Below are 21,758 nucleotides of genomic sequence, written 5' to 3' on the forward strand. Positions count from 1 at the left end.
GTTTTTCCACTACCGTGTTATGCATATGCCTCTATACCAGGGTGGGTAACTCCATGGCCAGTGGCCAGCTCGAGTTTAGAATCAAATTTTTCCATCATTTATTTTTATATTGCAAATTTGGTAATCAGCAACTGCACTGCCTCGCGTTATCGATAATGTCGCGCGCTTCATCACTGCTACAGACTCCGCCCATTTTGTAACGTCAATTTGGTTCAGATATTTGTTATCGAGTGTGCGTTGTTTTGCATGCGCTTGCAAATATATTGTTATTGTGATTGTGGAACTTTCAAGTGTTTAAATATATTTTATTTTTAATCCCATAATATGGATAAGTGGATAATTCATAAACGAAAGAATCTAGATGATGGTGAACACTTAGAAAATAAAAACAATTTAACTGATTCTGGTATAACTGTCGAAAAGAGAAGGGCGCGTGACTGGGAAAATATGAAACGAGAATTTAATGAAAGTTGGGTTGAAATTTTAATGATTGAAGTAAATAATAAACCAGTGTGTCTTTTGTATAACAAAGTGTTTAGGAATAATAAAGTATACAACCTTAAGCAATACTTAAACAGTTTTTACAACGATTTTGATGTAAATTTTCCAATTGATAACAAAATTGTATGAATGAAATTAACTATCTGAAAGCACAACTTCATGAACAAAATGGAGGCCCAAAAAGGTTTTTATCATAGATAGAACTAGTTATGTAAGCTTGCTATAAAGTAGCTTGAATTTTAGCTCAAAAAAAAGAAATTATTTTCTGATGCTGAAATGATAAAATAAATGTTGATTGTGGTCATTAAAACTCTGTTGGAGAATTATGATTCAAAAATAAAAGATAATATTCTTCAAAAGGTAAATAATTTGCAATTAAGTCAAAGAACAATTGTCCACAGAATGTTACAGTTAGCGAAAGACATAGAAAATCAGTTGCTTGAGCAACTAAAAGATTGTTTGTATTTTTCTTTAGCACTTGATGAGTCAACAGATGTTAGTGACACTGTGCAGTTGATATTTTGGGTTTGATATGTAACTTCAGATCTTCAAGTGAGAGAAGAAATGTTTGGTCTTTGAAGATTACGAGATCGAACATGTGGAAAAAAACATCTTTAAAAATTTCATGAAATGTCAAAAATTCAATCTAGATTTAAAAAACAACAACTGGTTTCTGTCACAACAGACGGTGCTCCTGTCATTACTGGGAGAAATTATGATTTGTTTCTCTTTTGAAGTAGCATTTAATTGAAAATAATGTGAAGTCCACGCTGCCATCTTTCCATCGCATTTTGCATCAGGAAAATTTATGTGCTCAGATGTCTAAAATGATGAACCGAAAAATTTGATGGACATTGTTGTAAAAATTGTGAATTATATTAGAAGTGGAAGCTCTCTCATCTATCGACAGTTTGTTGAGTCTTTGAAGAAAAGCAGTGACTGTACTTTTGATTTTCTCATTAATTTTGTAAATGTAAGATGGTTAAGTAGAGGAAAAGTCTTGGAACGATTTACTTCCTTATTTCCTCAAAAAAAGTAAGATTGAACATTTCCCTAGAACTGAAACTTTGTCATGGTGGTGTGATTTGAACTTTCTGTGCGACATGATGGCTCACTTGAATAATTTAAATGCGAAGCTTCAGAGAAGAGGTAAAATGGTAAGCGAGCAATCACAGTCTATTTATGAATTTCAATTAAAGCTAAACCTTCTTGTGAAACAATTACAAAAGTATAATTTGACACATTTTGCAAAGTTGAATAGTTTTTTAGAAAATGATAAGGACTATGATTTCTCTGATGCTAAAGATGATCTCTATGTAAACTGGATCAAAAATCTATGTCAAAATTTGAAATTGATATTTGAATTTTTGTATGATTCTTTTCAGTTTGTCTTAGAAGACTTCAGTAAGGAAGTTACATCTTTTTGTCTTTGAATAAGTGAGGATTTGAAGACGAGATGCTTACCCTACAGAAAGTAAACAAAAATGTTCTATCAGAGAGATGTGGCTTACTATTCTGATTAATGAGAATTTTTCTAAATTTAAAGATAGCAATTTAAAATTTATTTTCCTTGTTTGGATTCACATAGGTGTGTGAGTCAGCATTTTTTACGCTATAGTTTCTCAAATCTAGATACAGATCTCGGCTTACTGATATACATCTAGAGGCAGAGTTAAGATGTTCATTGAGCACAGATATTAAGTCAAATTTCGCGAAACATGTTGATAAAAATCACCACCAACTGTCATATTGAAGACAAGTTGAAATGCAGTTATTTTGATTAAACTAAAATCTTTCAATTTTTTTTTAATAGTGTGATCAACGTTATTTTCATTAGCCACAATTGTAGCCACTCTGAAAAATAAATTGTCCATCCCTGATCTATACCAACTAACAACGCTATAGGTTCCACGGCACTCCCAACACCTAAACGAAACGTATTTTGTAGGAACCCTGACAACTGTTACAACTATTTGGACAAAAAAGGATTTTTAGAAAAATTTGCAAAGAAATTTCTTGTTTCTCCTTTTTATCATTTATTTTTTCATTAGTTCCTGTCTTTTTCCAGCAGATATCCAAGTTATGATAAAGTAAGTGGAAGTAACAACGGAACGGACTGCACGTTCAAGGAGGATCCAGCCCAGGATTTTATCACTTAGTCAACATCAATTGTTTATTATTGAATTTCGCACAAAGCTACTCGAGGGCTATCTATGCTAGCCGTTCCTAATTTAGCAGTGTAAGACTAGAGGGAAGGCAACTAGTCATCACCACTCACCGCCAACTCTTGGGCTACTCTTTTACCAACGAATAGTGGGATTGATCGTCACGTTATAACGCCCCCACGGCTGAAAGGGCGAGCATGTTTGGCGCAACGGGGAGGCGAACCCGCGACCCTCAGATTACGAATCGCACGCCTTAACACGCTTGGCCATGCCGGGCCTAGTCAACATCGAACCAAAATGCCATACTGTTTGAAAGTCTATCTTTGGGTGTATCAAAAAATGATAAAGTTAGTTCAACCTGTTCTAATGTATAGAAACTATAAAGGGTAAACCGACTTATTCGACCAACAATCTAAAATAATTTTAACGTTATTCTGGGACTGTCAGGTTAACACGACGTACGTTATTTTGTATGTTTATGTTTATTACTTAAAACGCAGGACATGTTTTGTCAAATGCTTCAGAAGAGGTCATTCGCATAAATCATTGCATGCTTAAAGAATTAAATTACATACTTTACTGTTCTGACACATTGACATGAGCAACTATATGTTAGACACTCATTTCATATAGAAAACACATGGTAATATAAATACAGTTATGCTCTTCAAAAAAAAAAACGCAAAATATGATACAAATTGTTAACAAGTTTATTTCGGGTAGTTCTGTATGACATGTGTGAAACTTTGGACATTCACTGCTGAGCATCCAAAGTCTGCAAAGGCGAAGTCCACGCTCACCAGGTGAAGTTTAACGTCACTCAACGTTAATAACGAGTATGCCCCCCGTGAGCATCAATAACTGCTTGGCATCTCCTGCCCATGGAAGCGATGAGATGACGAATCACATCCTGTGAAATGGCTGTCCACTCAGCCTGCAAAACTGCTGCAAGCTGAGGTAGAGTCTGCGGTTGAGGTTGTCGCCCTCGCAGACATCCGTCTAACTCGTCCCAAAGATGTTCGATGGGGTTTAAATCTGGTGATCTGGAGGGCCATGGAAGAACGTTGATGTTGTGATGTCTCAAGAAGACAGTGGTGAGTCGAGCTGTGTGAGGACGGGCGTTGTCATGTTGAAAAACGTCGTTGACGTTTACCATGATGGGTTGCACATGGGGCCTAAGAATCTCGTCGACGTATGGTTGAGCCGTAAGATTCCCTCGAATGTGCAAAAGGTCTGTTCTGGCATTGTAGGCGATGGCAGCCCACATCAATGCCACCACCATATCTGTCAACATCCTGCACACAGTTTGCTGCAAAACGTTCACCTCGGCGACGGTAAACATGGGTCCTTCCATCCTGTCTACGAAGCATAAAACGTGATTCATTGCTGAACCAAACATGCCTCCATCGTCGATGAGGCCATACCAGATGTGCCCGAGTCCACTGCAGCCGTGCTTGACGATGTTGCTGGGTGAGGATGACGCCTCTGAATGGACGTCGAGGTCGGATTCCTGCATCTCGTAGACGGTTGCGTACGGTCTGATCGGAAATCCTACGCAGCTCTGGTATGGTTGAGGCAGTAGACGTCGCAGTGGTGGTCCTATCCCGAAGGTGACGTAACCGGATGTAGCGATCTTGTGCGGGCGTGGTCACACGAGGTCTGCCAGATCGTGAACGGTCACGAGTTGATCCATGTTGTTGGTGACAATTTTATAGCCTTGTGATGGTGCTTGGGTGGACATTCACAGCTCTGGCAACATCTGATTGAGATTCGCCTGCTTCTAAGCGACCAATGGCGTTGTTGCGTTGTGCTTCAGTCAGTCTTGGCGTAACTGTATTGCGTGTCGGTGGCTTAACACTGAGCTATGAAAACCGAGAACCCGTCACTTTATAGGATTTTGCACATGTTGCACTTGCAGAACATGCAGATCTCTCAAACAAATTTATTGGACACGCATGCGTTTTAGCGAAAAATCCGATGTTTTCCTCCGTTTTCAAAGTGCACAACTTTTATTGTCATTTTGGTCTGACAATCAGTGCCTTAACACGTGTAACATCACATACTCTGAGCTTGTAACGTTATTACATATATTTCTCTTTAAAATAAAAAAATATCCCTTTTGCGTTTCTTGTTTTGAAGAGTATATGTTATAAACTCCATAAAACAAAACATTAGACAGGAGATTGAAGAAGTATAATCCACGACTAATTTTGTAGCTTCTTACTGTATAAAAGTAGTCTATGTTGAGAAGACATACATAACTGTTTGAGTAAATTAAAGTAGTATAGAACGAAATTACATGGAAAATATCCTATGAGTGTTTGAGTAGATTGAAGTAGTATAGAACGTAATTACATTTGAAAGATTCTATGACTGTTTGAGTAGATTAAAATAGTATAGAACGTAATTACATGGAAAAGATCCTATGAGTGTTTGAGTAGATTGAAGTAGTATAGAACGTAATTACATTTGAAAGATTCTATGACTGTTTGAGTAGATTAAAATAGTATAGAACGTAATTACATGGAAAAGATCCTATGAGTGTTTGAGTAGATTAAAGTATAGAACGTAATTACATTTGAAAGGTCCAATGGCTGTTTGTGTAGATTAAAGTAGTGTAGACGTAATTACATTTGAAATATTCTATGACTGTTTGAGTAGATTAAAGTAGTATAGAACGTAAGTACATGGAAAAAATCCTATGACTGAGTAGATTAAAGTAGTATAGAACGTGATTACATGGAAAAGATCTTGGAAACGAGGGATGGTATAAGCGAGGACATAAAATGTTGAAAATGCTGATTTTAGTTCACAATTTTAGTGTCTTGTAAAACAAATACCATATATCACGTCTTCTAGTGATATTCTTGCTAGTAGGGATAGTTTACATGTTCTAGTGATATTGTTGCTGGTAGGGATAGTTTACATGTTCTAGTGATATTGTTGCTACTAGGGATAGTTTACATGTTCTAGTGATATTGTTGCTAGTAGGGATAGTTTACATGTTCTAGTGATATTGTTGCTATCAGGATCACTCCACGTGTTCTAGTGATATTGTTGCTATCAGGATCACTCCACGTGTTCTGGTGATATTGTTACTACCAGAGTAAGTCGATGTTTCATATAATGTTGTTTTTACTATAGAACGTCTGCTATCAAAACTAGGAGAGTTAAAACGACCAGTAAACTATGAAATGTCTCCTTGGATGATTGTTACATGAAGAATTAGCTGTGTACAACGGAAGTGAAGTTATTGCTTGTTTTAGAATCGTTATTAATGGTTTTTGTTGTTATGAATTAACAATGCTGAATAACTAAGTGTATAAATATATACTTACGTTTCTTTAGGCTTAGACCAATATGCAGATCGTTTGTTTACGCGATTCGGGCGAAATTTTCCACAGGCTATCCGCGCGAGCCATCTCTAACTCTGAAGGGAAGGCATTTCGTAAACACCTCTTACCGCCAACTCTCGACCTACTCTTTACTAACGAATAGGTGTATGGACCGTTACATTATAATATCTTCGAAGTTGTAATGGCAAACATGTTCTGTTGTGAGATACGAACCCGCGGCCAACAGGTGATAATGGTTTAGTAGACTATAAATCTAATTGAGGCTTGACTTGAATCTTAATTATCAATTAATAGTTTCCAAATAATCTAAAACGATTTTTAAATTTAGCTTTGCACACGTGCAGTGTTATTCTAAAAAAAAAAATATCTAATTAAAATGTTCGTGAAAGAGAATAGTCGGTATTGCACGTAACTTAATATTTTAAATATCTGAAGATCTATTGGCTTCCTACTGGTGTATTTAAAATATTTCTCGAAGAACCATGCTATTGTACTACGGATTACATTAAGATAAGTATTTCTTTAAAACGGGATTTTACCACATTCATATTTTAATTATTTTTTCTTTTATTTGAGATAGTACTTGAACAACGTGTAGGTACAGTTGAAATTCGAAATGTAACATGTTAAAGTTGTAAGTCACTATGTTATAACTAATTAGTATTGAGTGTGTTTAGTATGTACTTTTCACTCGAATACACCACTTTTTCAGACTACTTACGAAGGATAAACTCTGTTAAACGCAAACAACATAGCGTAATTAATTATTATCAGCACGTGTCTCTAAACCTGTTCAGTGCTGTTCATTTATATCTTTAAATACAAGCCTGAGGATAATTAACTTTATTTCTAGTTGATGTCGTGTGCCTTAACGTTGTTTCAACGTGACTAACTGCATGTTTAACTAGGCCTAATGATGGTTCCTAAAAGGCTACTTCTCAGGACGTGGTGATCACCCAATTTTAAGACCTTTAATTCTAACTCCGTTCTCAGTCATTGAGAATGAATAAAAAAGAAACGTGCTCTAACACTCACATAGTTTTTCTAAACAACAAGTTTATTTCAACAAATATACACACCCATGCAAATGCGTGACAATTTGTGTTTGAAGGTTATTTTTTCAAAATTATTTTCAAATAAATATCGAAATAATTCTATAAAGCACAAAGTAGAAAGCGTATCTAACATGCTGTGTCAGTAACAATAAAATCAAACTATTTTACTCTAAAATTTGGGGAATTATTTTGCAAGTTTTTTTTTTTTTTTTGAACAGCACTAATTCTTTTCAGCATAGCCTTCACCTTCTTATTTTCTTCCAAATGCGCATGCTCACCAAGCTACTGTTATATTAATCTTCTTTTTTTTCAGCAAATTTAATACGCTTTGACGTGCTTGACAAGGATGGGGTGGTATGGAGCGTACACATGGGCAGCAGGGATCACGTGTTTTACCACGGGATGCTTGTAAACAACGGGTGCGGGAGCGGGATTAGCATTGACGGTAACGTCGGCGGGATTCTTGCTGTCGGTGCCGGGCTCGTTGGTGTCGACCTGGGCACGGAAACCGCCAGCATCAGCGTTGTAAGTCACCTTTCGCCAGATGCCGTTGGCGTCGGCGTAGCCATAGCTTCCAGAGACAGCTCCGCTGGCGTCACCACTCTCCTGGCGGCTCAGTTGAGTTCCAAATTCGTCAGTGGTCTGGAAACCAAAGTCAAACGGTTCGGGTGCAGCCTAGAACGAGAGTTGAAACATAACTGTATTAAAATTGTTTTACTTGATTGGTTAACTCTTCCACTTGTTAATTATTAGCACTATTTGATTGTTAACTATTTCACATGATCATTATTGTCACTATTTGATTAGTTAACTCTTCCACCTGTTCATTTTTAGCACCATTTGATTGTTAACCGTTTCACTCATTCATTACTGGTACTATTTGATTTTTAACTATTTCATTTATTCATTGTTAGCACTATTTGATTGTTAACCGTTTTACTCATTCATTATTGGCATTATTTGATTTTTAACTGTTTCACTTGTTCATTACTGGTACTATTTGATTTTTAACTATTTCATTTATTCATTATCGGCACTCTTTCATTGTTAACCATTTCACTTGTTCGACAATGGTAATATTTGATTTTATTAGATTAAATGTTTTTTTTCAATATCAAGCACGTTTCGATGTTGGATGTTGCTAAAATTAAACTGACCTCATAATAGAAGTAAGTGTTGTTGCTAAATTTCAAAGGTTTGTTATACTTACGTAGGGGTCGGGGTGAGAGTATACAACTGGGTGGTAGGCGAGAAGTTTACCACCTAAAGCTCCGGCTACCACAGCTAGAAAAACAATTGCCTGTAATAGAAAATCTTATTTTATATCGAGTGAAAAAATCTACTAACTAAGATAATGAAGAGAACTGTTTTTCTCCCATGTCCACAAGAATTGTGTGTGTTTACTTATAGCAAAGCCACATCCGGCTATCTGCTGAGCCCACCGAAGGGAATCGAACCCCTAATTTTAGCGTTGTAAATCCGTAGACTTACCGCTCTACTAGCGGGGGGCATCCGCAAGAAACTGCAAGTTCGTTGATAATACTGTTTTAACACATTCAAATATGAAACATTATTTAAAATATTTTTCGATATATTCTGACAGGTATTCTATAAAGATCCTTAGTTTATAAGAAATTATAGCATTACAGTGATAATAATTGATAAATGAAAGTATTCATGGCCTAATTTCTAAAATGAAACACAAAATCTAAGTACGATAAATCCTGCTTTCAGTTTTATACAGACTTACAATGAGTTATACTGTAACTAAATAAAAAGCATTTGTACTATAGGTTAAGAGAAGAGAACGTCTGAACCGAATTCAGAGCGGCTCCGCCGCGGCGCCTCACCTTCAGCATTTTGAACACTGTATTTGAATGAATACCCTGAGAAGAAATCACTTCTTTCTGCTCCAGATTGCTGATTTCGCTGTTTCGATCGTCCTTTATATACCTTAAGACCTAAAGAGGTCAACTTGTTATCAACAAATGAAGAGGAAAGAAGCAAAGGAAAAAAACAAACAAATCAGTTAAATCGATAACATGACATGAATTTCATCAACTACAACAGAGAACTTTATAGCAACTTTCACTAATGACCCCAAAATACATTCGCTTATTTTGTATTCCAAACAGCCAAGAAGACTGGACACGCCCTATCTTACACTATGACTTGAACTCTGTGGCTTAGCAGTGAGATTGAAAGATTATAACGCGGAAATCCGGGGTTCGATTGTTTAACAACAGAAAACTTTGTTTCATGTTTCAAGTTAAGTAGAATAATTCTATACAAACTTGAAAGGTACATACGTCCTCTGTTTATCTGCAGCTGTCTAAGATTCAAACGAATCAAAATGGCTACACAGCCCCCTAAAGGGGGAAGACTGAAGCAAATATCAAACCTGTAATCTCAATGCTACAAGTCCAGAGCTTTATAACCGCCAGACCAAGTTTTTGGCTAAAGAAAAATACGTAGAAAAGACAGAGCCGAGAAACTACAGAGTAAATAATTTCATAAATAAGTCCACAAATAAATAATAGCTCATTAACTCACAACGCTTAAATTTCAGTCAAAGAGTTTTCTTTAAATGATTTACACTATGTTGTCGACATTACCAGTAAAAATAATATACAAGGGGAATTATTAAATGTTGTTTTGTATACTTAACATGAGTATCTCTACTCTTTTAAGCAATGATATTCATGTGACACACGCTTAATGTGAAGGTATTAAGCACAGAGAAATATAATTTCAAACCAATGTGAACTGTGTTATCAAATTTAAAATAAAAAAAAATAGAGAGACAAACCAATGTGAACTGTTCAATCAAATTTAAAATAAAAATACAGAGATAAACCAATGTGAACTGTTCTATCAAATTTTAAATAAAGAAAACTAGAGAGACAAACCAATGTGAACTGTTCTATCAAATTTAAAATAAAGAAAACTAGAGAGACAAACCAATGTGAACTGTTCTATCAAATTTAAAATAAAGAAAAATAGAGAGATAAATCAATGTGAACTTCTGAAAAGACGTAGTAAAAAGAAAAAGAAACTCCTCTGAAACTTAATTTGTAATTCTTAATTCTTCCTGGTAGAAACTTCTGGAAAGACGTAGTAAAGAGAACAAGGAACTTCTCTGAAATTTAATTTGTAATTCTTAATTCTTCCTGGTAGAAACTTCTGGAAAGACGTAGTAAAGAGGACAAGAAACTCCTCTGAAGCTTAATTTGTAATTCTTAATTCTACCTGGTAGAAACTTCTGGAAGAGACGTAGTAAAGAGAACAAGGAACTTCTCTGAAACTTAATTTGTAATTCTTAATTCTACCTGGTAGAAACTATTGGAAAGACGTAGTAAAGAGAATAAGGAACTTCTCTGAAACTTAATTTGTAATTCTTAATTCTACCTGGTAGAAACTTCTGGAAAGACGTAGTAAAGAGAACAAGGAACTCCTCTGAAACTTAATTTGTAATTCTTAATTCTTCCTGGCAGAAACTTCTGGAAAGACATAGTAAAGAGAACAAGGAACTTCTCTGAAACTTAATTTGTAATTCTTAATTCTTCCTGGTAGAGACTTCTGAAAATATGATGTTACACTATCAAGATAATGAAAGGTCGTGCTGTGAGATTTAGTGCCTGATGGACACTTTACAGCAACAAAGGTTATCTTAATCCATGATAATTGTTTTTTCCTTTATAGAGTAACAAAGCTTCATAGCAGTAAATGTTATATTAGTCAAAGGGAGTTCTTTCTTTTACAAAGACCAACAGAGGTTCATCAGGAAACATTACTGCTACGAAAGTTATCTTAATAAATAAAAAGCTATTTGTTTTCCGATAATAAACATTTTCAATGCTGTCTTATTTTATGGGAAGATGTTTATTCTCTAAAAAACAATTCAGAAATCATTTCATAAAACGTCAAATCTTGTTACAAGAGTAAATTTCAGTTATGAAAATAATTTTAAATAGTAATAAACTCTCGTATTTGGATTCAAATCACAGCATAAATACATTTTTCATCAAAAGCACTGAAATGAAGTTTGTATGGTTTGGTTCTTTAAATTCAGTTAGAAAATTTCTCCACAATTCCACAACTAAAGTATTTTGAATTAGAAGTTTCTTTGGTTTTAGTTGTCTTTAATTTTACACTTGAAATAAATTTATTCACTAAAATAATCAGGAGTTCATAAACTTCGTGTCCATAAAATACATTGATATATTAGAAAATTCGATTACTTTTTCCTATGTTACTTAGATTGAAAAGTATACATTACCAATATTAAATAATTGTTTATTTAAGGACATCTTATTGGTGAATCAGCGGTAAGTATATTTGCTTCGATTTGGGGTTCGATTTCCCGCTGAGGAGAGAGCGCAGTTAGGCTTATTTTGTAGTTTTCACTAAACAGTAACAACAACTTTAAGAAGAAAGATCACCTATGGTCTTGGAATACTATACTATAAGATTCGATTCCCCGTAGTGGACACAGCATAAAGCCCAGTGAGGCTTTGTTCTAAACACAAACACAGTTCAGAAAAGAAATTCGATTGTGTGGTGTCTTAATGGTTTTAGATAAACATTTGTCTGTTTTTCTGTTTCTTGTTTTTCACTGAAGATTAACGTGATAGAGAGCTAGTTGTTTATTTTTATTGTTGTTTTTCACAAAGATTAACGTAATAGAGAGCGAGTTGTTTATTTTTATTCTTGTTTTCACTGGAGATTAACGTGATAGAGAGCTAGTTGATATCTTTATTGTTGTTTTCACTAGAGATTAAACTGATAGAGAGCTAGTTGATATCTTTATTGTTGTTTTCACTGGAGATTAACGTAATAAAGAGCTAGTTGTTTATTTTTATAGTTGTTTTCACTGAAGATCAACGTGATAGAGAGCTAGTTGTTTATTTTTATTGTTGTTTTTACTGAAGATCAACATGATAGAGAGCTACTTGATATTTTTATTGTTGTTTTTCACTGAAGATCAACCTGACAGAGAGCTACTTGATATATTTATTGTTGTTTTCACTGGAGATTAACGTGATAGAAAGCTAGTTGTTTATTTTTTATTGTTGTTTTTCACTGAAGATAAACGTGATAGAGAGCTACTTGATATTTTTTTTTTATTGTTGTTTTTTCACTGAACATAAACGTGATAGAGAGCTAGTTGTTTATTTTTTTATTGCTGTTTTCACTGAAGATCAACGTGATTAAGAGCTAGTTGTTTATTTTATTGTTCACTGGAGATCAACGTGATAGAGAGCTAATTCTTTATTTTTATTGTTATTGTTCAGTGGAGATCAACGTGATAGAGAGCTAATTGTTTATTTTATTGTTATTTTCACTGAAGATTAACGTGATAGAGAGCTAATTATTTATTTTATTGCTCTTTTTTACTGAAGATCAACGTAATAGAGAGCTAGTTGTTTATTTTTATTGTTGTTTTCACTGAAGATCAACGTGATAAAGAGCTAGTTGTTCATTTTATTGTTCACTGAAGATCAACATGATAGAGAGCTAATTGTTTATTTTATTGCTCTTTTTTACTGAAGATAAACGTAATAGAGAGCTAATTGTTTATTTTTATTGCTCTTTTTTACTGAAGATCAACGTAATAGAGAGCTAGTTGTTTATTTTTTTGTTGTTTTTCACTGAAGATCAACGTGATAAAGAGCTAGTTCTTCATTTTTATTGTTCACTGGAGATCAACATGATAGAGAGCTAATTGTTTATTTTATTGTTATTTTTTTTCACTGAAGATCAACGTGACAGAGAGCTAATTATTTATTTTTATTGCTCTTTTTTACTGAAGATCAACTTAAAATAGAGAGCTAGCTGTTTATTCTTATTGTTGATTTTCACTGAAGACCAACGTGATAGAGAGCTACTTGATATTTTTATTGTTGTTTTTCACTGAAGATCAACGTGACAGAGAGCTAGTTGTTTATTTTTATTGTTCACTGGAGATCAACGTGATAGAGAGCTAGTTGTTTATTTTTATTGTTGTTTTTTACTGAAGATCAACGTGATAGAGAGATACTTGATATTTGTATTGTTGTTTTTCACTGGAGATTAACGTAATACAGAGCAAGTTGTTTATTTTATTGTTGTTTTTCACTGAAGATAAACGTGATAGAGAGCTAGTTGTTAATTTTTATTGCTGTTTTTCACTGAAGATCAACGTGACACAGAACCAGTTGTTTATTTTTATTTTTCACTGAAGATCAACGTGATAGAGAGCTAATTGTTTATTTTTATTGCTCTTTTTTACTGAAGATCAACGTAATAGAGAGCTATTTGTGTATTTTTATTGTTGTTTTTCACTGAAGATCAACGTGATAGAGAGCAACTTGATATTTTTTATTGTTATTTTTCATTGAAGATCAACGTGATAGAGAGCTACTTGATATTTTTTATTGTTGTTTTCACTGGAGATCAACGTAATAGAGAGCTAGTTGTTTATTTTCATTGTTGTTTTCACTGAAGATAAAGGTGATAGAGAGGTACTTGATATTTTTTTATTGTTGTTCTTCACTGAAGATTAACGTGATAGAGAGAGCTAGTTGTTTTTTTTATTGTTGTTTTTCACTGAAGATCAACGTGATAGAGAGCTTGTCGTTTATTTTTTTATTGTTGTTTTCACTGAAGATCAACGTCATAAGAGCTAGTTGTTTATTTTTTTATTGTTCACTGGAGATCAACGTGATAGAGAGCTAATTGTTTATTTTATTGTTATTGTTCAGTGGAGATCAACGTGATAGAGAGCTAATTGTTTATTTTTATTGTTATTTTCACTGAAGATCAACGTGATAGAGAGCTAATTATTTATTTTATTGCTCTTTTTCACTGAAGATCAACGTAATAGAAAGCTAGTTGTTTATTTTATTGTTGTTTTCACTGAAGATCAACGTGATAAAGAGCTAGTTGTTCATTTTATTGTTCACTGGAGATCAACATGAAAAAGAGCTAATTGTTTATTTTTATTGTTATTGTTCACTGGAGATCAACGTGATAGAGAGCTAGTTCTTTATTTTTATTGTTGTTTTTCACTGAAGACCAACGTGACAAAGAGCTAGTTGTTTATTTTTATTGTTCACTGGAGATCAACGTGATAGAGAGTTACTTGATATTTTTATTCTTGTTTTTCACTGAAGATCAACGTTATAGAGAGCTACTTGATATTTGTATTGTTGTTTTGCACTGAAGATCAACGTGATAGAGAGCTAGTTATTTATTTTTATTGTTGTTTTTTACTGAAGATCAACGTGATAGAGAGCTACTTGATATTTGTATTACTGTGTTTCACTGGAGATTAACGTAATAGAGAGCAAGTTGTTTATTTTTATTGTTGTTTTTCACTGGAGATTAACGTAATAGAGAGCAAGTTGTTTCTTTTTATTGTTGTTTTTTACTGAAGATCAACGTGATAGAGAGCTAGTTCTTTATTTTTTATTGTTGTTTTCACTGAAGATCGACGAGTTAAGAGTTAGTTGTTTGTTTTATTGTTTTTTTACTGGAGATTAACGTGATAGAGAGCTAGTTGTTTAGTTTTATTGTTTTTTACTGAAGATCAACGTGATACAGAGCTAGTTGTTTATTTTATTGTTGTTTACACTGAAGATCGACGTGTTAAAGAGCTAGTTGTTTGTTTTCTTGTTGTTTTCACTGAAGAAGAACGTGATAGAGAGCTAGTTCATATTTTTTATTGTTGTTTTACACTGAAGATCGACGTGTTAAAGAGCTAGTTGTTTGTTTTATTGTTGTTTTTTACTGGAGATTAACGTGATAGAGAGCTAGTTGTTTATTTTTACTGTTTTTTACTGAAGATCAACGTAATATAGAGCTAGTTGTTTATTTTATTGTTTTTTACTGAAGATCAACGTGATAGAGAGCTAGTTGTTTATTTTATTTTTGTTTTCACTGAAAATCAACGTTATAGAGAGCTAGTTGTTTATTTTTTTGTTGTTTTACACTGAAGATCGACGTGTTAAAGAGCTAGTTGTTTATTGTTTTTTTTCACTGGAGATTAACGTGATAGAGAGCTAGTTCTTTATTTTTATTGTTGTATTACACTGAAGATCGACGTGTTAAAGAGGTAGTTCTTTATTTTTATTGTTGTTTTACACTGAAGATCGACGTGTTAAAGAGCTAGTTCTTTATTTTTATTGTTGTTTTTACACTGAAGATCGACGTGTTAAAGAGCTAGTTATTTGTTTTTATTGTTGTTTTACTGAAGATCATTGTGATAGAGAGTTAGTTGTTTATTTTTATTGTTTTCACTGAAGATCAACGTGACACAGAACTAGTTGTTTATTTTTATTTTTCACTGAAGATCAACGTGATAGAGAGCTAATTGTTTATTTGTATTGCTCTTTTTTACTGAAGATCAACGTAATAGAGAGCTAATTGTTTATTTTATTGCTCTTTTTTTACTGAAGATCAACGTAATAGAGCTAGTTGTGTATTTTATTGTTGTTTTCACTGAAGATCAACGTGATAGAGAGCTACTTGATATTTGTATTGTTGTTTTCACTGGAGATTAACGTAATAGAGAGCTAGTTCTTTATTTTTATTGTTGTTTTACACTGAAGATCGACGTGTTAAAGAGCTAGTTCTTTATTTTTTATTGTTGTTTTACACTGAAGATCGACGTGTTAAAGAGCTAGTTGATATTTTTTTGTTGTTTTACTGAAGATCATTGTGATAGAGAGTTAGTTGTTATTTTTTATTGTTTTTTCACTGAAGATCAACGTGATAGAGAGCTAGTTGTTTATTTTTATTGTTTTAACTGAAGATCAACGTAATAGAGAGCTAATTGTTTATTTTAATTGTTGTTTTCATTGAAATATCAATGTGATAGAGAACTAGTTGTTTATTTTATTGTTGTTTTTTCACTGAAGATAAACGTGATAGAGAGCTACTTGATATTTTATTGTTGTTTTCACTGAAGATCAACGTTATAGAGAGCTAGTTGTTAATTTTCATTGTTGTTTTCACTAAAGATCAACGTGACACAGAACTAGTTGTTTATTTTTATTTTCACTGAAGTTCAACGTGATAGAGAGCTAATTGTTTATTTTATTATTGCTTTTTTAGTGAAGATCAACGTAATAGAGAGCTAATTGTTTATTTTATTGTCTCTTTTACTGAAGATCAACGTAATAGAGAGCTATTTGTGTATTTTATTGTTGTTTTACACTGAAGATAAACGTGATAGAGAGCTAGTTGTTTATTTTTATTGTTGTTTTTCACTGAAGATCAACGTGATAGAGAGCTAGTTGTTTATTTTTATTGTTATTTATCACTGAAGATCAACTTGATTAAGAGCTAGTTGTTTATTTTTTTATTGTTATTTTTCACTGAAGATCAACGTGATAGAGAGATAATTATTTATTTTATTCCTCTTTTACTGAAATCAACGTAATAGAGAGCTAGTTGTTTATTTTTATTGTTGTTTTTCACTGAAGATCAACGTGATAGAAAGCTACTTGATATTTTATTGTTGTTTTCACTGAAGATCAACGTGATAGAGAGCTACTTGATATTTGTATTGTTGTTTTTCACTGGAGATTAACGTAATAGAGAGCAAGTTGTTTATTTTTATTGTTGTTTTCACTGAAGATCAACGTGATAAGAGAGCTACTTGATATTTTATTGTTGTTTTCACTGAAGATAAACGTTATAGAGAGCTAGTTGTTTATTTTATTGTTGTTTTCACTGAAGATCAACGTGACAGAGAGCTAGTTGTTTATTTTTTATTGTTCACTGGAGATCAACGTGATAGAGAGCTAGTTGTTTATTTTTATTGTTCACTGAAGATCAACGTGATAGAGAGCTACTTGATATTTGTATTGTTGTTTTCACTGGAATTAACGTAATAGAGAGCAAGTTGTTTATTTTATTGTTGTTTTTTCACTGAAGATAAACGTGATAGAGAGCTACTTGATATTTTTTATTGTTGTTTTCACTGAAGATCAACGTTATAGAGAGCTAGTTGTTAATTTTTATTGTTGTTTTTTTTCACTGAAAATCAACGTGACACTGAATCTAGTTGTTTATTTTTATTTTTTCACTGAAGATCAACGTGACACAGAGAACTAGTTGTTTATTTTTATTTTTCACTGAAGATCAACGTAATAGAGAGCTAATTGTTTATTTTTATTGCTCTTTTACTGAAGATCAACGTAATAGAGAGCTATTTTGTGTATTTTATTGTTGTTTTTTCACTGAAGATCAACGTGATAGAGAGCAACTTGATATTTTATTGTTATTTTCATTGAAGATCAACGTGATAGAGAGAGCTACTTGATATTTTATTGTTGTTTTCACTGGAGATCAACGTAATAGAGAGCTAGTTGTTTATTTTCATTGTTGTTTTCACTGAAGATAAAGGTGATAGAGAGCTACTTGATATTTTTATTGTTGTTCTTCACTGAAGATTAACGTGATAGAGAGCTAGTCGTTTATTTTATTGTTGTTTTCACTGAAGATCAACGTGATAGAGAGCTTGTTTTTATTTTATTGTTATTTTTCACTGAAGATCAACGTCATTAAGAGCTAGTTGTTTATTTTTATTGTTCACTGGAGATCAACGTGATAGAGCTAATTGTTTATTTTTATTGTTATTGTTCAGTGGAGATCAACGTGATAGAGAGCTAATTGTTTATTTTATTGTTATTTTTCACTGAAGATCAACGTGATAGAGAGCTAATTATTTATTTTATTGCTCTTTTTTTACTGAAGATCAACGTAATAGAAAGCTAGTTGTTTATTTTTTATTGTTGTTTTTTTCACTGCAGATCAACGTGATAAAGAGCTAGTTGTTCATTTTTTATTGTTGTTCACTGGAGATCAACATGAAAAAAAGCTAATTGTTTATTTTATTGTTATTGTTCACTGGAGATCAACGTGACAAAGAGCTAGTTGTTTATTTTTATTGTTCACTGGAGATCAACGTGATAGAGAGTTACTTGATATTTTTATTCTTGTTTTTCACTGAAGATCAACGTTATAGAGAGCTACTTGATATTTGTATTGTTGTTTTTACTGAAGATCAACGTGATAGAGAGCTAGTTATTTATTTTATTTGTTTTTTTTACTGAAGATCAACGTGATAGAGAGCTACTTGATATTTGTATTACTGTGTTTCACTGGAGATTAACGTAATAGAGAGCAAGTTGTTTATTTTTATTGTTGTTTTTCACTGGAGATTAACGTAATAGAGAGCAAGTTGTTTCTTTTTATTGTTGTTTTTTACTGAAGATCAACGTGATAGAGAGCTAGTTCTTTATTTTTATTGTTGTTTTACACTGAAGATCGACGAGTTAAAGAGTTAGTTGTTTGTTTTATTGTTGTTTTTTACTGGAGATTAACGTGATAGAGAGCTAGTTGTTTAGTTTTATTGTTTTTTGACTGAAGATCAACGTGATACAGAGCTAGTTGTTTATTTTTATTGTTGTTTTACACTGAAGATCGACGTGTTAAAGAGCTAGTTGTTTGTTTCTTGTTGTTTTCACTGAAGAAGAACGTGATAGAGCTAGTTCATATTTTTATTGTTGTTTTACACTGAAGATCGACGTGTTAAAGAGCTAGTTGTTTGTTTTATTGTTGTTTTTTACTGGAGATTAACGTGATAGAGCTAGTTGTTTATATTTTACTGTTTTTTACTGAAGATCAACGTAATATAGAGCTAGTTGTTTATTTTTATTGTTTTTTACTGAAGATCAACGTGATAGAGCTAGTTGTTTATTTTATTTTTGTTTTCACTGAAAATCAACGTTATAGAGAGCTAGTTGTTTATTTTTATTGTTGTTTTACACTGAAGATCGACGTGTTAAAGAGCTAGTTGTTTATTTTTTTTTTTTCACTGGAGATTAACGTGATAGAGAGCTAGTTCTTTATTTTTATTGTTGTATTACACTGAAGATCGACGTGTTAAAAGAGGTAGTTCTTTATTTTTTATTGTTGTTTTACACTGAAGATCGACGTATGTTAAAGAGCTAGTTCTTTATTTTTTATTGTTGTTTACACACTGAAGATCGACGTGTTAAAGAGCTAGTTATTTGTTTTATTGTTGTTTTTTACTGAAGATCATTGTGATAGAGAGTTAGTTGTTTATTTTATTGTTTTTCACTGAAGATCAACGTGACACAGAACTAGTTGTTTATTTTATTTTTCACTGAAGATCAACGTGATAGAGAGCTAATTGTTTATTTGTATACTCTTTTTTTACTGAAGATCAACGTAATAGGAGCTAATTGTTTATTTTTTATTGCTCTTTTTTACTGAAGATCAACGTAATAAAGGCTAGTTGTGTATTTTTATTGTTGTTTTCACTGAAGATCAACGTGATAGAGAGCTACTTGATATTTGTATTGTTGTTTTTCACTGGAGATTAACGTAATAGAGAGCTAGTTCTTTATTTTTATTGTTGTTTTCACTGAAGATCGACGTGTAAAGAGCTAGTTCTTTATTTTTGTTGTTGTTTACACTGAAGATCGACGTGTTTAAGAGCTAGTTGATATTTTTATTGTTGTTTTTACTGAAGATCATTGTGATAGAGAGTTAGTTGTTATTTTTTATTGTTTTTCACTGAAGATCAACGTGATAGAGAGCTAGTTGTTTATTTTTTATTGTTTTTAACTGAAGAGAGATCAACGTAATAGAGAGCTAATTGTTTATTTTAATTGTTGTTTTTTTCATTGAATATCAATGTGATAGAGAACTAGTTGTTTATTTTTATTATTGTTGTTTTTCACTGAGAGATAAACGTGATGAGAGAGCTACTTGATATTTTTTATTGTTGTTTTTTCACTGAAGATCAACGTTATAGAGAGAGCTAGTTGTTAATTTTCATTGTTGTTTTTCACTAAAGATCAACGTGACACAGAACTAGTTGTTTATTTTTATTTTTTCACTGAAGTTCAACGTGATAGAGAGCTAATTGTTTTTTATTTTTATTGCTCTTTTTTCAGTGAAGATCAACGTAATAGAGGCTAATTGTTTATTTTTATTGCTCTTTTTTACTGAGAGATCAACGTAATAGAGAGCTATTTGTTATTTTTTATTGTTGTTTTTCACTGAAGATCAACGTGATAGAGAGCAACTTGATATTTTATTATTGTATTTTTCATTGAAGATCAACGTGTATAGAAGCTAGTGATATATTATTATTGTTGTTTTCACTGGAGATCAACGTAATAGAGAGAGCTAGTTGTTTATTTTTCATTATTTGTTGTTTTTCACTGAAGATAAAGGTGATAGAGAGCTACTTGATATTTTTATTGTTGTTCTTCACTGAAGATTAACGTGATAGAGCTAGTCGTTTATTTTATTGTTGTTTTCACTGAAGATCAACGTGATGAGAGACTTGTCGTTTATTTTTATTGTTATTTTTCACTGAAGATCAACGTCATTAAGAGCTAGATTGTTTATTTTGTATTGTCCACTGGAGATCAACGTGATAGAAGAGCTAATTGTTTATTTTATTGTTATTTATGTTCGAGGTGGGGATCAATAACGTGATAGAAGACTAATTGTTTATTTTTTTTATTTGTTTTTCACTGAAGATCAACGTGATAGAGGAGCTAATTATTTATTTTTATTGCTCTTTTTTCACTGAAGATCAACGTAATAAGAAAGCTAGTTGTTTATTTTTTATTGTTGTTTTTCACTGCAGATCAACGTGATAAAGAGCTAGTTGTTCATTTTTATTGTTCACTGAGAGATCAACATGAAAAAGCTAGTTGTTTATTTTATTGTTATTGTTCACTGGAGATCAACGTGATGAGGAGCTAGTTCTTTATTTTATTATTGTTTTTTCACTGAAGATCAACGTGACAAAGAGCTAGTTGTTTATTTTTATTGTTCACTGAGATCAACGTGATAGAGAGTTACTTGATTTTTTTTGTTTTACTGAAGATCAACGTTATAGAGAGCTACTTGATATTTGTATTGTTGTTTGCACTGAAGATCAACGTGATAGAGCTAGTTATTTATTTTTATTGTTGTTTTTACTGAAGATCAATGATAGAACTAGGATATTTGTATTACTGTGTTTCACTGGAGATTAACGTAATAGAGCAGTTGTTTATTTTTATTGTTGTTTTTCACTGAGATTAACGTAATAGAGACAAGTTGTTTCTTTTTTATTGTTGTTTTTTACTGAAGATCAACGTGATAGAGAGCTAGTTCTTTATTTTTTATTGTTGTTTTACACTGAAGATCGACGAGTTAAAGTTAGTTGTTTGTTTTTTATTGTTGTTTTTTTACTGGAGTTAACGTGATAGAGAGCTAGTTGTTTAGTTTTTTTGTTGTTTTTTACTGAAGATCAACGTATTAAGGAGCTAGTTGTTTATTTTATTGTTGTTTTACACTGAAGAGATCGACGTGTTAAAGAGCTAGTTGTTTGTTTTCTTGTTGTTTTCAGAAGAAGAACGTGATAGAAACTAGTTCATATTTTTAGTATTTGTTTTACACTGAAGATCGACGTGTTAAGAGCTAGTTGTTTGTTTTGTATTTGTTTTTTTACTGGAGATTAACGTGATGAGAGCGTTGACATTTTTTATTGTTTTTTTTACTGAAGATCAACGTATATAGAGCTAGTTGTTTATTTTTATTGTTTTGAAGATCAACGTGATAGAGAGCGGTTGTTTATTTTGTTTTACACTGAAGATCAACGG

The 21,758-nt window shown here is 32.5% G+C and overlaps 1 protein-coding gene across 1 annotated transcript; it reads right to left on the reverse strand.

Annotated features, from left to right (window-relative positions):
* Nucleotides 1–7,058: 7,058 nt before the first annotated feature.
* On the reverse strand, nt 7,059–9,015 carry LOC143241965 (cuticle protein 10.9-like). The gene is made up of 3 exons (XM_076485298.1): nt 8,928–9,015; nt 8,288–8,377; nt 7,059–7,752 (listed from the first exon to the last, which is right to left on the reverse strand). Exons 1-3 carry the CDS (start codon nt 8,934–8,936, stop codon nt 7,396–7,398), a joined length of 456 nt encoding a protein of 151 aa, XP_076341413.1. The 5' UTR covers nt 8,937–9,015; the 3' UTR covers nt 7,059–7,395.
* Between the last annotated feature and the right edge of the window lie 12,743 nt (nt 9,016–21,758).

Source organism: Tachypleus tridentatus, unplaced genomic scaffold, assembly GCF_004210375.1.
Source record: "Tachypleus tridentatus isolate NWPU-2018 unplaced genomic scaffold, ASM421037v1 Hic_cluster_1, whole genome shotgun sequence".
Lineage (NCBI taxonomy): Eukaryota > Metazoa > Arthropoda > Merostomata > Xiphosura > Limulidae > Tachypleus > Tachypleus tridentatus.

Coding starts and splice junctions, on each gene's coding strand:
- LOC143241965 (XM_076485298.1), bottom strand. Junction 7,753..8,287: donor ACTCTCACCCCGACCCCTAC/GTAAGTATAACA, acceptor CTCTCGTTCTAG/GCTGCACCCGAACCGTTTGA.